Genomic DNA, 16,787 nt, shown 5'->3' on the forward strand with positions numbered 1-16,787 from the left:
TCTCCCTCAGACTTTAATTTGCTTTAATATAGTAAATGGGAATAGCTGTATGTCAAACAATGACAGTATAAAGAACCAAAGGCTATCCCTAAAGAAATAAATCTAACAGAGAACTTCAAGGGAATGCTCATATAATTAGATAGATTAATAATAACAAACTTGAAATATTTTGAAAATGAAATTGTCAATTTCAGCTTTGAAAGTTTATTTTGGATGCAACATTCTGTTAATAGACTGAAATGCAAACTTACTTTACTCCCTGTTGCCGTCTGTCAAAATAGTAAGTGCAGATTCTGTTTTCCCTAACCTTATGAAAGTAGCCATTTTAACCCAAACCACGATATTTCCGTAACATTTACCAAGTCGTTTTTGTACCTAAACTTAACCAAACCGTAACCACATCATGTCACATCATGTGAACAGTTTTTCGAAAGCAATTGACGTCACTGACCAGTAGGGGGCGACATTTGCTTCACAGCCGTAACGGCTCTGCTCTGTACATGTAAACTCATTTCTCCCGTTAGTGGTCAAATAACATATTGTATACCGATAATATGAAATACCACAATTCTCAACAAAAAATGTTATTGTCTTCTAAAAATAATTACGTGTGTTGGTGTGTATCGCCAAGACAAATACCAGAGCCAGGCTGACGTCATGATCAAATAGAAGTTCTACTGCCTGCTTTCGCCGTAAGGGGGTATAGCTCAGTGGTAGAGCATTTGACTGCAGATCAAGAGGTCTCCGGTTCAAATCCGGATGCCCCCTGAAAGTTTTCTTTTTTTTTTTGCTTTTGTTTTAGTTTAATTTACCCTGCTCAGAAGCTGACATTTTCTGAGTCATATAAAATCAGGTAACGGCTGGTATGAGGTTTCACCTTAGGAAAGAGAACACCTCATGGCTCCACCAATCAAAGACAAACAAACAAACAGAGATATGTACAACATGTATTATGTTGTGGAGAAATTGCTGAAGTCAAAGGTCAATGGTAAAGTCAGGAGGGAAGAAAGTGTTCAGGAGCCTCTGATGTCTTATGCTGTATTATTTATTGACGCTTGGCCAAGGAGATTAGAGACACTTTCAAAGTACATCGGTCTCGCATTCTGACGAACTCGTGATGGTGAATAAACTTTAAACCCAAAGATAACACCCCAAATACTACACGCCCAGAATTAGTCAAAGAGAATGTCTTTACCCATGGAGGTGTTATTGTCAGCATATTCTAGTCTGGAGACACAGATGTCTGTATACACAGATTGGAACGTCAGCGGCAAGCTATCTATTATGTCTAGGAAGGCAGCAATAGGTCTCTGTGACCCAGACCACCACAGTGTTGAGATATGGTGGCACCTAGTCAAAGTCAAACAATTAATACTGCAGAGGACCTCAAGGCCCACACGTGACCATGTGTAGCCTAAGGATAGAAAATTCCATAACATATTACAGTATCTATAGTATAAGTAATATAATATAATATAGCATAATCTAACATAAAAAAATATCAGATTTTATCTGTGGTGCCAAAACCAGCTGCTGATTGAGGATCTTTGCCTAATACTCACATTTAAGTCATTACTCTATCTGCCGGTATAAACACTTCAATGGTATGCTGTGTAATGTTGTTGGAAGAAAGAATATTACAGCTGCAGGAAAAATAAAAAGCACACAGTGCATATTTGCAAAGATAATATTTATTTTAAAAAAATCACACAATACAATATATACTCATAATCTTTAGCAGCTAGCTCCTTTTCCTATTTGGGAAATTTCTGTAATATACAGTTAATACTTTAAGAGCTTTGTTTAAAAAAAATAAATTATTAAACATTTTTAAGTCTAACAAATGTGTCCTGTTGTTCACTGGCATAAAATACATGTTTATACTTTTAATTTCATGTACAGACTTGTATCAAAACATTGCAGAGTTTCTGAAGGCCACAGGAGCTACAGTGTGTGCAAAAGTCTGAGGCTTGATATTAGGCAGCTACGAAACTCACTTTGTGATTGGAAAGCTGTTTTGTAACAAGCGAGGTAAATCAAGAAAGATAGTCAGCAATCAAAGGTCAAAATGGAATCACGATTGTCATGCTCAAAGGGAAATGAGGTCACCAGATTGGCCTACTTAAATTTAAATGAGACAAATAGCACATAGTGTTCAATTATCATCTGTGATCATCAAATGTAGGTGACATCTTTGGTATAAGATGTTCAGTCCTAGTAATTAATGAATGAATGATACTTTAATAAAGTAAGGTGTGGTTTATCCCGGGTTAACTGTGGTGAGATAAAGGAATGATATTAGCACCAATGTGGAATGTGATATCACTGGTCACATAGGGTGTCTTAAACCTGGTACACCTCACTGTGCAGTAAACCAGATTATTAGAATATAATCAAACCACCAAGTGGCTCTTGAACAGTAGATATATGGCTGGTAAGGTATCATCTGAGTTTCTCTGCTGCTCAGGAGGCAGCCCCTTTGCAGACTCTCACACAGCTGGGTAAGACATACTGTAGGTGTGGCGAGGCAGGCTCTATCACAGGTGCCATGTTCACAGGACTTTGCCCAAAACACTGTAAAAAATACCACACACTGTGGCTTTTGCAATGCCTTTGAGGGTGGCTCAGTTTGAGGAAGTTTCATCCACTGGAATGGATTCTAGTTCGCAACAACTCGTGATTTCATCCAATCCAGACTGGCAGGTAAGCTGGGGGAGGGTGAAAGGAAACAGGAGGTGGTTATTCCAGCAGCCATTGGTGTTTGTAAAGATATTTGAGGAGCTGACTCATACGTGATTATGGCAGAGAGAGAGCGAGAGTGTGAGGTGTGTAAGACTCACCCTTCTCCTGTCAGGGCACAGCAGGCTTGGACATGCCATGAGTGTGTTGTGATGGAGTCAAGTGTGAGGCACTGGGAGATCTCGGCAGCCGTCATCGAGCCCTTCATGTCTTGTTTGTTGGCCAAAATAAGAACGGCTGCATTCTGCAGGTCCTACATTAAGAGAAGATGGATTAGCAATGCTGCTATTGGTATCAATTTCTATTAATAGAGCTGTAACATTTCCATTGGAAAACCCAAACATATCCTCACTTCACCTTTGGAAGAAGCAACCTCAGCGGAATATTTAGACTTGTGTCAAAGCGCTGACTCACACTGTCTACGCTGAAACTTCCTCACCACAGCGTGTCACGGGTTATCAACTTATAACGCAATTAGTCACACTGAAAGCAGGAGTTATCTCAGACATCTAAACAACAAACTGAACAACAAAAGGAATTCACGTCAAGAATTCTATAATCTGATCTAAAGTAAAGACTGACTTGTGGTAAAAAAATAAAATGTCAGACCAGCGCTTGAACTAAGAAACATCTCGAAACACAAGTGAATTCATACCTCATGCGAGAGCATTCGATGCAGCTCATCTTTGCTTAGAGTGAGACGTTCTCGGTCGGTGCTGTCCACAACCAGGATGACAATCTGAAAATATAGTATAATTAAAATATAATTAAACCAGTTATGAGCACACAGTGCAACCGTTGCTCACATTATCAGAGCTCATATTATCAGTGACTGTTAGGTAATGATAGAAGGGGATGTACGGTTAAATTATAGATGATTATGTAAGGGTGGTAAGATAATACCTTTATCAATACAGGGAGCATGGCAGATTAATAAGAAGCCAGTATGGGTTAATGTGCACGATACTTTCTGTTTCCCATATCAAACAAGACTTTAGATAAAACCATCAACAATTTTCAAGTCAGCATATTTCTGACTTTGATTTTTTGTGTTTCAGTATCACTGAGGGACTGAAGACAGACAGCGATAAGTACCTCTGTGTTGCCGTAGTATGAGTACCAGCTGGCTCGAAGGCTCTCCTGTCCTCCAATATCCCAAACCAAGAAGTGTGTGTTTCGGACAGAGATCTGCTCAACGTTGCTGCCAATGGTTGGCGATGTGTGAACGGCCTCCTTCGTCAGACTGTTTGTGTGGGAAAGAAGAAAAATAAAACATTTAACACATGATATCAAGCATGACTTTATACTCATATGGCACTATTGTAGCTCCAGAGAGTTACTTACAACTGATAGAGGATGGTTGTCTTTCCAGCATTGTCCAAACCCACAATGATGACTTTGTGCTCTGTAGAAAACACGAAAACAGAAGTTAGAATGAACCTGAATGTAAACTGGATTTCGCCTCATGTGACCACACTGTAATCTGCTTTCAAAGCAGCCCAAGACAAATGTACACACAGATAAGATAAAGACAGGTACAGGAATGTGATGTCCTGAGCTGAAAAAGACATCTCATGTCTACTGTGAGGTTATTACATCACTGCACAGCAGATAGCAAGGGTCTTTCTGAACTGCTCACACTGTTAGAGAACGAAGCTGACAGTCTTTGTTTTATTCTAAGTCAATTATTCTAATTTCATTCAGTGTGGTTTACTTTATTCAAACAACATCGCTTGAGTAGCAGATGACGAACAACATATTAACAATAACAATTATGATAACATTATGTTAATTATCAACAATTATGTTAAACTGGTGATATTGTTACTGTTATACAAATTAAGTTCATCTTACCTCTGTCACCGAACACAGCCATCATCTTGGTCAGAAGAAAGCCCATGTCCAACAAGTGTGTGTGTTCACAAATCCAGTAAAAGCTCAGTACTAGGAGTCAAACTTCAGTATCTGTCAGGAGAACTCTGTTTCTTCGTCTCATATCAGTTTCTGCTTCAGCACAGCGGTAGTGGGTGGAGACTACTGTGAAAATTTTTTGGTATTTTCCAAAGACAAAAGGTATAGTGGCGGTGCGTTCATGTGCTGTGGGAAATGTTGCAATTACCGGTGTGAGGGATCCGTATTTTGTCTCTGTTGAGGTACACCAGCCTAAAACAAACACAGTCTAACACAACAGTGCTGTGATACACATCCTCCATCATGGAAGTTATAAAGTCATTGTAATGATCACAGTTTGGCAACTTACATGTAATAATGCTTCATATGTAGCAAATGGGATTAAATGTAGAGAAGTCTCGGAATTTATGTCAGTCATTTAATGTAAAAGTGATAAATATTATTTTTATAAGTAGCTTGAAAACCCACTTTGCTTAAATGATGAAAACTAAATGTAGAACCGAAACCTTCGATCTATTTTAATTGAAATAATTAAAATGTAATACACACTATACAACAACAACAAGAGCAATGAAGTGTGATTTTTATGCTGCTAAATGTCATATATGATCAATTGAGAAAACATGTTTTTCAACGCTATTTATATGATCAAAACATTACTGATGCGTCTTTAAAGTGCAGTTTTGCTTTAAACATTTTTCCAACATCACCATCATCATTATCTTTACTATCAGGTCGGGACAAAGAAACACAACAAACCATTTCTCTAAGGTTCACTAAATCACCTGACTCTTATCGGAGGTCTCGCAGCTCAGATGTCGGAGTTTAGTCAGGAGCACTTGAAGGTTACACACAGTACAGCAGTTCCGAGCGTCATACCGACGGCAGGAGTGGACCATCGTGACGCAACTAGTGACACGCGTGTCTTGTCGATACGGAAAGTGAAGCAACACTGTTTTGCTTCCTCTTTCTGTAATAGGAACAGGTTGTTCAGATCTATTAGAAAGCAAAAGTAGGTCTAATAAGAATTCCCCTGAAATTTCTGTCCAGGTATTTCCCCAAGTACTTCCTTCCTTAAAAACACAATAACACCAATAAGTTAACAGTATGTATATTATATGTTTTTTTTTGTTTCTTGTTGGCATGACATGACAACTCTTACTGTTGGGGCCTTCCCCAGCCAAAAGTCTAACCTTTTGTGTGTGTGTTATTGTCTTTTTGTTTTTACTTTCAATATCAAAACTACCTCGTTTAAGGAATTTAAAAAAACAGCAATTAAAAATAAGATCTGCATACATATCTCCTTTTTTTTAAACCAATTTTATTATTCAAGTTTTTCGGTCACAAAGACCTTTGTCAGGGCATGATCTCTTTCATTACTTTAAATATCCTACATTTTTATGTCCAATTTCAACAACAGATACTACTTTACAGAATAAGATGTTTATTTAGAAAATATATAATCAGCCTATAAAGTATGATTGCTTAATGGACTGATCTGCCTAATATAGTAGATATAACCATGACTAACTATACAGTAATATGTTGCTTAATCCATGAATGTAACACTCTGATTCTCTCTTTTCTAAACAGCATATATTTACACTGTGGTACAGTTACTTTACTTTATTTTACCTTCTAACACAGCTGAACTCTTAGTTACTGTCAGTGTGATATTATGGTGCCCTCAGCTTATTACGCCTTGTTAAATAACACTCTGCTGCAAGGCGCACGTTCAAGTTTCAGATGGAAACCACATCTTCGTTTGTTCCTCCCTTGCAAATGATGAGATGACAAGAGATGTGAATGTTAGACATAAAACCACATCCTGGATTCAACTGTACTTTAACTGAAACACTTGGCAGGTGGGAGGAGTGTTTTGGTGTTAATGTTTAATGTTCCTCTGAACTTAAACAATAAAGTGACAAAGGCTCGAGTATATTTAGATTGTACGTCTACAATAATGTAGGCCAGATTTAGCAGGTTTACACCCATAAAAGTACCTTGACTGGGCCGGTTCTACAGGAAGGTCGATATTAAGTATTAAATTGGACACATGACGACACAGTCAAGTTTTGTTGTAATTTCAGCTCAAGAAGAAGAAAGAAAAGCTTCTTCTGAAATAAAATCTCTTTATATGTCCTGAGAGACAGAAAACACCACTAATGAACGTCAAAGTGTACAAATACACATGCAGACTTTGCATATTTCTTTGATAAATGTGTCTTTGATAATCACATCTCATCTCACTGTATTAATTAAGTGACACAATGGCATTTTCTGATTAAATTTTTAATTAAAATACGAATTTATCCACAGATTAAAAATGAAAGGCAGAAAAAGCAAAATGTAGCTACAATCAGGCACCAATGATACATGTTATTTCATATTTTTTAACAATTGCGATAACGCAACAATAACATTATTTACTGATCATTATTTAATATTTATTTATTCAACTGAAGACAGGTGGGCCGAAGCAGCCCACCAAAGACATTCATGGATTCTCCATTATAGATAACTGAGTAAAGACCAATGCTGATCCTATACCCCCCATCACCCCACGTGATACTCCTCTCACTACCTCACAAGAACTGAAGATTTAAAATAAAAAATTGCAAATGTCCACAGGAAAAAACAACACTAATTCAGTCAGAAATCAAGAGTAAGAAGAGAGTGGTATTTAATATCAGACAAGCTAGCTGTTTGGGTGAAAGTTGAGAGTGATTAACCACACACACAAGTACTTTTTATATAACCATTAGCCCTGAAAAACAGACGACAAAGCTGGTGCAAAGAAAACGAGATGAGCGATGTGCTGGAGCGACAGCATGGGCTACGGTGCAGAGTAGCCAAGAGACACGAACAGACACAAATATGGTATGAAAACAAGTGTAACAAGAGTTAAGACATCCCACCGTGGCAGTGGTGGACATGGCTTGGCGAGACATTCCGGCACTTGTGATTGGAGTTTTCTTGAAATAAGGGTGTTTTAAGGTGGGAGTGACTAAGGCAGGACACTTCATTCACAAAACTACAACCGCAGTGCTGCTTTGAATCGGCACCACGTTAGAAAAACCAGAGAACAAATGAACACTGCAGGCGCCCTCAGCACCCACGAGGAAGAGCAAAACAGAAAACGGGAGGACTGGGTCAGACGTGTACAGTCGGGTACAGTGGCTGAACCAGGTCAGGGAAGAAGTAAACGTCTTTGGAGTGTTCTCTTTGTTGTTATCAAGCTGACATGAGTGTAGCAACATTGATAAATTGTTGTGTTAAAGTATGGCAACTTCTCCACCAGCTTTTTAAGGTCTAGGTGATAAGAAAGTGGAGGTGAGTGACTCATAACTTCTGGATCTCAGGATTAGTCTCAATCTTGGAAATCCAAAAGCAATGAGTGAGATTAAGGTAAAGAGAAACCCTGACACTGTACATGGGGACGGTGACGTTAGACCCTGTTTAAGACTGCAGAGGACAGACAGGACAGACTACAGATCTACCAGCCTTCACACTCTACAACTGAAGGACAGGTTGAGTCATACAGATCACAATCAGAGATTCACAATCGTAACAATTACTGCCCTCGTGCTGTCAGTTTAGAAATCCATGATATTCATGCAGTATTAACATAGGAAACAAAAAGAAACAGACCGATATTATTTTTCTAAACATAAATAAATAAATTGAATTGCAAGAAGAAGTTGATGAGAATGGCATCTGGCAGTTGATGTGTTTCTTTACATTGTACTGGGATGTAAACAGATTCATTTGTTAGCCTGACTGGCATGGCCCCAGACCCACAATTCAGTTCCTTCTAAACCCAAACCCCGAACCTATACCCCCCTCCCTCTCATCTCCCTCCAGTCGCCTCCATGCCCCTGTGGTATGATGTGTGTTCAGCGGATGTAGACGTCCCTCCCCCAGTCGTCCTGGTTCTTGTTGCGGCTCATGTTGGCCCCGGTGTCCACAGGGTCCTGGCAGTAACGCTCCCTCAGCTTGGCGCGTCCATGCGGCTGCGTCTGGGTCGGCATCGGGGGATGGTTCAGGTTTTCCTGGTCCGGCTCGGCACCTTCGTCCTCCCAGGAGGCCTGTCTGCCGTGATGCTGTGCCAAATGGAGGCGGCTACCCCCGCCCCCTCGGTAGGGCTCGGGCTCTTCATAAGGGTCAGTCTCAATGTCCATGCAGGAGTCGCCAGCCTCGGTGTAGGCAGAGTCCCGGCTGCCCTGGGTCTCAGAGTCGAAGGTATCTTGCCGTGACAGGCCTCGCCCGCTCCCTCCCCTTAGCTGGCCACGAGATGAGCGTATGTATGTTTGCTGCTGCTGCTGAGGTTTTCCTCCCAGGTCTGTTTGATAGTCATGCAGGGTGCCGCTCCCACCACACTCTGTCAGAGGCCCTTCTCGCTTCTGCTCACCGTGCACCAGGTACGGCCCCTGCAGCCAGCCACAGCCATGCCACACAGCAACCATGCAGAGACACAAACAACAGAGCAAAACCAGACAGTTGTTAGTCAGCAGGGTTAGCATGAGGCAGGGCATACAATAAAAGACCCACAATATCATCGAGTCAGAGCTTAAGGATGTGGGTTTCTAAGCAAGTGTTTATGACTGAAATGCACGCACGCAGTAACACAAACACAGTAATTACTTGGTTAGTCAAACAGCCTAGTTCTACTCATTTAAAATCACGATGCTGACCTGCAAATAAAAACACACCCAAGCAGTTAATCAACAACAAGAACGAAGATCTACCTCCACAACAGTGACACCTACTGGCAGATCAATCTCATGGCAGAAAAAAAAAAAGCAGAAATATCACTACCAAAAGATTATGTAATTATTTGAACTCTTTAGCATGTGATGTTTATGCTGACATAGTTTTACTTAATTCAGGAATACCAACAGTTATGAAGTCCAGTTGGCTTTTAGGATGAACTATTTTTGTTGCCTCTTTAATGCCAGTCTCAATAAAAATGTTGGAAGGAAATATAAAATATAAAACAAGTTTCCAACCATTTGGTGTACTACTCTCTCTCGAGTGCCACGCGGCCAAAGACTATATGTAAGCCATCATAACTGACGTGTAGCCAGTAGTAACTTAGCGATAGAGGCACAGCAGATTAGTACTTTGGCATTAAAATGATTAAAAAAAGATTGAACTCGACAGAGTGTTAGCAACAGCCTCCACCAAACTAAGCGTTTCTGTTTGAAGAGGCGGACATGACTTGCTGTTTTCAGGGGCGGTACCATGGCAACACGGAGGGAGACAGCAAACTGGATTCAGCCTCCCAGAGCAAAAGTGTTGGAGAAAGGAGGCCACGGAGCTAAAGAGGGAAGGGTGGGGGCAGCAGATATCATTTTACTCTTGATTACATTGAAATGGAGGGGGCCCCAAGAGCAGGGGTGCCTTATGGGTTATTCCTTTAGTCCAGTGTGGTTTGAGTTGCTGTCACAGTTTAAACAGTGCAGGGAAGTGAACGCTGATTAATTGTGGGTGTTTTTATGTGTGGGAAATTGGCTCCTGATTAGCTCATGTATATGTAATTCCTGCATAGGTGTGTTTGTGTGAATGTGCATCTGTGTTGTGTTTCTATATACAGCATAAACAGGGTTTCAATGCACTTTTCCTTCATGGTAAAGAGAGCACGCTGCTGGGTTGAGGTTGAGTTGCCGGAGTCTCCCCACCCCGCTCTCTATTGGACTTCAGAGAGCATGTTCTTCCTCTTTCCCCACACCGTCCATGTCAGGCCACAGATCCATATTTCTGCGCAGGGAGGTGAGCACCTGTACCTGCAGGTTGGAGACGGGCTCAGGAGAGGCGGCCAGGGCTGCCGTGGCCATGGTACGGTTGAGCAAAGGGTTGGGAGGGTTGCTGCTCGGGGGGTGGGTTGCCTTCCAGTACGCCTCCAGATAGTCAGCCAGGTGCTCGCAGGCATCTTCCAGCTGGTTCTCGTCCAGGATGATGTCAAACAATTCCTGTACACAAATAAAATGATTTTTTTTGTTTGTTTGTCTTAAAAGAAATTCTAGGAATTGTTTCATTATTCCAGTCACAAAGCAAAACTCACTGGTGGACACTGGGCCAATTTGTCTGCTGCCACCATCTGCACATTTAGGTGTTTAGCCTGGGACTTCCCCCTAGATTTGATGAGCCTCTGGAGGACCTGCAGAGAGACAACAACACTTTACCATCAATTATTCATGTAAATGTGCTCGCCCACTTTGGTAATTTTTTTATGGTGATAGGAAACAATTTAGTAGAATTTTAAAAAGGTACCCAGTGGAGTTTTTTTAACTACTGGTAGCTCTATGGAGCAATGATTCTACAAAAGGACCCTTTTGTTTGTTTTATACATGCACACAGGGGTGTCACATCACATTTCAATATGCTATATACTGTGAACTTTTGCACAGTTCTTCACAAAACTGTACCGCTCGTTTCATTAAAAAAACAAAACATATTGTACATATATTTATAATATCTACTTATGTTTCTTGTAATTTTAGTACAAATTTAGCGTAATTTTTATCTTTTAGTTTTTATAATAATTTAAAGTTTGTTATGGCAATAAAACCTGTTTTACACTATTCCACTGCTCTACAGTCAGTGTTCAACACATTAAAATAGCAAATGTGGATATCTAACTTTGCAAATTGAACTTTTGTTTACAAAAAACCTCCACGGGGCACCTTGAAAGTTAACATTTAGTCCTGGTTGACACCCATGGTTATCTGGTTTAACACTACTTTGAGTAGATATTATTTGACAAGGCAAAACAATGGTAGGAGTGGCAGGCGTTGCCACTTAATGAGAACTACTATACAAAAAGATCATATTTTATGAGAGACTGCAAGGCTATTCCTAAAAACAGCCAACCATACAGTACATAGTATAAAAAATGAGTTTTGATTTGATTAAAATCCTAAAAGAATTATAACTTTGAGGTCATTGGTTACCATACCTTAGGTGAGGCTATTTTGATATAGACAATGATGGGAGCCAGGGAGGTCTTAGCCAGCTGAGAGGGGTGGTTGATGGTGTCTGCATCCAGAGCGACCAGCTGGAGGGTGCGCGCTAACTCAAAGATGCGCTCGATCTCACTCTGCACCTCAGCTGAAGGCCCAGGACACAGATAAGACACATAAATACAGGAGGACAACAAAGAGATAATCTAAACACCATTTCTTATTGAGGAGCTACATCACTGTATATTAGCCATACTTACTTTACTTCTCTGCACAAGTACATACTGATATGTTAGTACTTAATCATGCATATCGAAGTTTAAGAAAAAACAGTTCCAAGCGTATGAATTAGACTGGATCACAGTTAAAGTTCCATTTATGCGCAGCTAAATGGAGCAGTGCAGCATCCTCATTCTGTTGCAACCTCCCAGCATTTAGAATTTTCTCGTGTCCTACTGATCTTTTTTTATTCCAAAGTTGCGAAGGAAGGAGACACTTAAGAATGAGATGCCTGTGGCACTAACTAATAATAAGGGCACAATTTCTCACCATGTGAATAAAACAGAAACAAAAATAAATAAAGAAAAACAAAAATACACCTTCTCAAAAGAAATTAAGTGGAACATTAGTTTCTGTTAGCACTTAATAGGCACAGCGGTAATTAATAATCAACTCTGTGGACTGCTTGGGTGTTTTGTTTTCATTGTTCCTCAGCAACAGCCTATCATTTTTTTTTTGTTCGCCTTTTTTTCTTTAAATCAGTCTGTTGGTGCGTAAGAACAGAGATTACAACCGGAAACCAGAATGTTTCTCGCTGGTCTGGTCAGACCTCAGCGCCTCCGAGGTGCACGTGCTGCCAACACAGCGACAGAGAGAGATAACGGGGCAAGGCAATCTCCAGAGAGAGACGAAGCCTGCACACAATTTAGCAGCCTCCAGAGGGCTGAAGGATAGGGAATTAAAGCTGGAGGCAAAAACAGGGCCTCTGTAGAGTGATAAGAAAGGTGAACTTTAACTCCTTTGCAGCAAGGCAAGGTTTCCATTAACCTCAACAAAGACTTGGACTTTTGCAAATTTGGATTTGACTGCAGCGAGAGACTTGCTCCCGTGCCATGACTCGACAGAGTTCATGAGAGAAGGTCCATCTTCTACGGAGGCTTTTCTTTGGTATGATCGCACATATATATAGTATATGGATAGCTTTATATGTAGGTCACAGAAGGGTGAGAGAAGTATGGACAGTATTGGCCTCGCTCTCGGATTCCCATTAATAACCTAGAGCAGATACCATCTGCACTGCTGCCATCCCCCGGATGCCTTCTCTCGTTGGTTTTTATGATTATTTTCTTTTTGTTAGAGACTACAGGCTGTCACACAGAAGTATGAGGAACAGAGAAACTGACAGGCAAGCAGACAGGCAGACAAACGATGTATGAGCAGATGATGAATATAGTGAGAAGAAAAGGGGAGGGTGGAAGGAGAGGGGGCTCCATTGTTTCGTTGCAAGGAGAGCATACGTACCCAGTACGTCTGAATCAAAAGAGAGTGGTGAAAGAAGATGGGAGGTGGGAGGAGAAAGTGGGGTGAGGGGGAGGATTTGGTGGGTGAAGGGCAGAAAAAGACAGGATGAGGAAAGAGAGAGGAGGCCAGATCAGACTCAGACAGTAAGAGCAGGTATAAAAAGGAAAAAACTTGACAACGGTACCTACAGTGCATGACCTGTCCACCTTTATAGTCCTGTCTGTTTCAGCCGAGACAGTCCCAATTACAAGATATGTGTATGTGCTTTTTAACCTAACTCCTGCAGCATCATGACGATTTTTTACTGTGTGAACAAGCTGCCTCTGAAAGCACATTAAAGAATAGATGTGGTGATATTCTATAATAAGAACTGTCTTTTATCCAAAGTCTGGTGTATCTTATTCCTCAGTGCCATCAAGCTCTGCTGTTCTCCACCACAGAGAGTTGAGTGACACGTTCCTTTGAAGCAACGAACCACTGTAGTTTATTTTGAGTCAATCCCACATACATCATTCTGCTGCCTCAGTAGAACAATAAATGTGAATTAATTCGCAGCTCAAAATAGTCTCTAATCTATCAATCTATCTATCTATCTATGAAAGAAACACACTAAAAGATATGAAACACAGATAGTGAAAGGTATTTCAATGGATGTTTAGCAACATGACAAAATGAACGAAAATGCTTTTCCATTTGCTCGATCTCCACTTAATCATCTTGTCAAATAACAACTTCTAGTTGTTGCACTGAAGTGGCTCTATGCCGTCTTACCCAGGCTGGAGCGGGTACTGGAGCGCTCAATGATGGTGTGTTTGCTGGGGTTGTTGAGGACTGAACGTTTGGCCAGGGAGATGTCCGCTGTCACCCGTGTGATGGATATCCTGAAAACAAAGATCCAGCACACCAGTTGTTACAGGGTCAATAAACAAAAAGCAATTAAAGCGGAGTGTACAGGAGTGTACATGATGTCATTCTTACCTGCCCTCAAACTTGTGTTTCAGAAAGTCAAAGAGCGCTTTCTGCATCATGTCTGTCACCTAAAGACAAAGCATCAGATGTAAGACAACGTACCATGGAAGTGAAAAAGATATAAAACAAGCATGTGTTACTAATTTTTCTGTTTACCTCGTATCCTTTCAGAGACGGCCCAACTAGGATGATGGGTCTCATGGAAGGGACCACGTCATAGGGTGGGACATGCTCCATCTGAGCCAGAAAAAGTCCTTATCAGTTCCACAAAGCTTACACAGAACATGAACTTAACACAAACACCCTTCCCCTCTGTGAGCGGTCAGACTGATGGATGGTGAGTTTTACACGCTGGACTTCATAAGTTTTTTGACTGCCTAGAAATGTTTTGGAGGCAGGGATCAGTTTCTTACTGAAAGCGCTCTCTTCTGCTGTCTCACATAATTAAAGTGTCCATAATTAAACCAGACGAGGCAGGGTGTCTGTGATTGTTGCTGCTGCTCTAACACAGACGTCACATTTCACACTTTTCTCTTTTTGTCATGCATCAGCACTCGGTGTGAATTTTCCGGTCATTACTGCTGCAGTAAAAGTAAAAAGACAGTTCTTACATTTGTGCTATTGAAATGTATCTTTCATTGCTGAAATCTTTGTCACAACTTTATTGCGACAAGTTGCAAGTGTTTGATATATTTTAGGGATGCACAATATCAGCACATTATTGGTATTGGTCAAGCCTTTAAAATGATATTTATTTTGAGTTTGTTTTGTGTTTCCTGTTTTATTTTGTAGTTCTCCACCTGTCTATGTCTTGCACTTCCTGCCCTGTTTTTGATTATGCACCTGTCCCTGATTAGTTTCACCTGGTGTCCTGCATGGCTATTTTAGTTCCTGTGTTTCCTGTGTTTCCTTTTCTGTCCGTTAAGTGTGTGATGTGTCTTATGTATCTGATGCATGTGTTACTGATGTTTTGGTTAGGTTTGGTTTGGTTCTTTGTGTTCATCACTGTGTCGTAAGTAATTAAAGATACTTTTTATGTATCACATCTATGCTTTGTATATTATGTCTGCATCTGCCTGTGGATCATCATGATGAGAATAAACATAATCTGGTAATTCCACTACAGGAGAGATATGATATTCTAATCTGCAATTAGGTAGAAAAAATATGCACATATATAAAAAATAATATGTATAAAATGAATATTAGTTCCTGTTTTTCTTTTCAGCCATTTTTAATAATCAAAATAAGCATTTTCCACAACTGCGTATAAAGCAGCCCTATATATACTGTACTCTGTGGCTTTCCCTAAGCCATTTACACTAAAACCATACAACCGACACAGAGACTTGTATAGAGCACCCACACACAAACACGAAGCTTATTTCTACATTATGAATCATCACTGATTCATCCATAAGGATGCCACAAGCATTTGTCCTCTTTAGAAACAACATTTTTTTTTTCCATAGAATGAGTTTTTTTTTTTTTTTCCAGTTCGTTCTTTTTAGATCTGTATTCGAAGCACGCCCCCTCCTCTGTGCATGCTCTGCAGCTCTTCAAGCGGGAGATAGTGCTGGAGTGCCCTGCTCCACTACATTACATTACATAAAAGCGGAGCATCGGAAGCTCATTTCACCTCATTTGTATTCACCGAAGCTAAAAATACATATTTTAAAAGTTTCCAAATGGCTCTTGTCTCTAAAGGGCAGAGCTGGAGCACTGAACATAACAATAGTGCTTATTGGTTTTGAATAACATGAGTGTGCTGCAGTTTAGTGTGGTGAGTAACAGGGAGGATGGCGTACATAATATAAATATCGATGATAGTTCACTTCAATGATAAATAGTTATGTTTAGACACTGTGACTCAGTTGTTTACAGTAAATGTCAGATATTTGACGTCATAAAATTGCGGGATTTTCTTCCAGAGAAACATTAAAAAACATTTAACTCATGAGCTTTACTTTACTTTTTAAAATTTTGATTAAATATTGCTGATATGTCAGCATTTTCTCATGTTGTTTGTAAAATGCTATTTTTGACTTGACTTTGCTCCAGGTAAATACTGAAATAGATTTGTCTCAATAGGGTGAACAGGAGTGTAGGTCAGTATTTAAATCTGACTACTTAGTAAATATTTTGAATGTAACTATTGTCCATATCTCTCACTCCACTCATAACAGGTCTTTGTTCTGCAGCCTTGACGTGTGATCCAAATTGTGCTGAAAAGCATAAAAACAGCTGAGTGTGAGGCTTCTGTTGCTCAAATCAGCCGTCATAAATGGAAATGAAAGCATGTCAGTATGTGTTACTGTGTTACTCTGACTAACGGGGTCTGGGATGATTCTGCACCTGCATCCGTACACTGACAGCTGTGATACAAGCTCTGAGGGAAATGACAGAGGTGTCACCACGGTTTACAAATGCTCCTTTGAATGCGTCCTTGGAAGCATGAATATGTGCTATGAAATATTCTGCGGACTCATTTCTTACCACCACATGTCACCACAAGAAGGAAAATGTAAGACATCACAGGATGGAAAGTTGAAATGTTAGAGGTTAGTCTTGAACGAACCACACTCACCGACTTCTGTTTCTGTTTAGCTGGGCCACCTACAGTATCATTCCACACAAAAGCCAGAAAAAACAAAAAGACAAGAGCACATTTAGTTATTGACAGGT

At 40.3% G+C, this 16,787-nt stretch overlaps 2 protein-coding genes and 1 non-coding gene across 7 annotated transcripts in view; 1 reads left to right on the forward strand and 2 right to left on the reverse strand.

The window, feature by feature from the left end:
* Positions 1-696: 696 nt before the first annotated feature.
* Positions 697-768, forward strand: trnac-gca (transfer RNA cysteine (anticodon GCA)). The gene has a single exon. It is a non-coding gene; the product is annotated as a tRNA-Cys (tRNA).
* Positions 769-1,671: 903 nt separating this feature from the next.
* arl5c (ADP-ribosylation factor-like 5C) lies at positions 1,672-4,774 on the reverse strand. Its single transcript, XM_010740203.3, has 6 exons — positions 4,594-4,774; positions 4,084-4,144; positions 3,835-3,982; positions 3,395-3,478; positions 2,841-2,992; positions 1,672-2,708 (listed from the first exon to the last, which is right to left on the reverse strand). The coding sequence occupies exons 1-6, from the start codon at positions 4,637-4,639 to the stop codon at positions 2,660-2,662; spliced, it is 540 nt and encodes a 179-aa protein (XP_010738505.1). The 5' UTR covers positions 4,640-4,774; the 3' UTR covers positions 1,672-2,659.
* Positions 4,775-6,951: 2,177 nt separating this feature from the next.
* cacnb1 (calcium channel, voltage-dependent, beta 1 subunit) overlaps positions 6,952-16,787 on the reverse strand; it is a 29,701-nt gene continuing 19,865 nt past the window's right edge. The window contains exons 7-15 of one of the 5 annotated variants that reach the window (XM_027285552.1): positions 16,690-16,718; positions 14,259-14,339; positions 14,112-14,170; positions 13,905-14,014; positions 13,134-13,142; positions 11,609-11,760; positions 10,715-10,810; positions 10,437-10,622; positions 6,955-9,080 (exon numbers count right to left, since the gene is read on the reverse strand). In XM_027285552.1, coding sequence (XP_027141353.1) covers positions 8,547-9,080; positions 10,437-10,622; positions 10,715-10,810; positions 11,609-11,760; positions 13,134-13,142; positions 13,905-14,014; positions 14,112-14,170; positions 14,259-14,339; positions 16,690-16,718 — 1,256 coding nt within the window. In that variant the 3' untranslated portion in view covers positions 6,955-8,546. Of the gene's footprint in view, positions 9,081-10,436; positions 10,623-10,714; positions 10,811-11,608; positions 11,761-13,133; positions 13,143-13,904; positions 14,015-14,111; positions 14,171-14,258; positions 14,340-16,689; positions 16,719-16,787 lie in introns of all 5 variants that reach the window. The other 4 variants (XM_027285554.1, XM_027285550.1, XM_027285553.1 and 1 more) reach the window with 4 other exon arrangements.

The sequence above is a fragment of the Larimichthys crocea genome, chromosome XII, assembly GCF_000972845.2.
Source record: "Larimichthys crocea isolate SSNF chromosome XII, L_crocea_2.0, whole genome shotgun sequence".
NCBI classification, from domain to species: Eukaryota; Metazoa; Chordata; class Actinopteri; family Sciaenidae; genus Larimichthys; species Larimichthys crocea.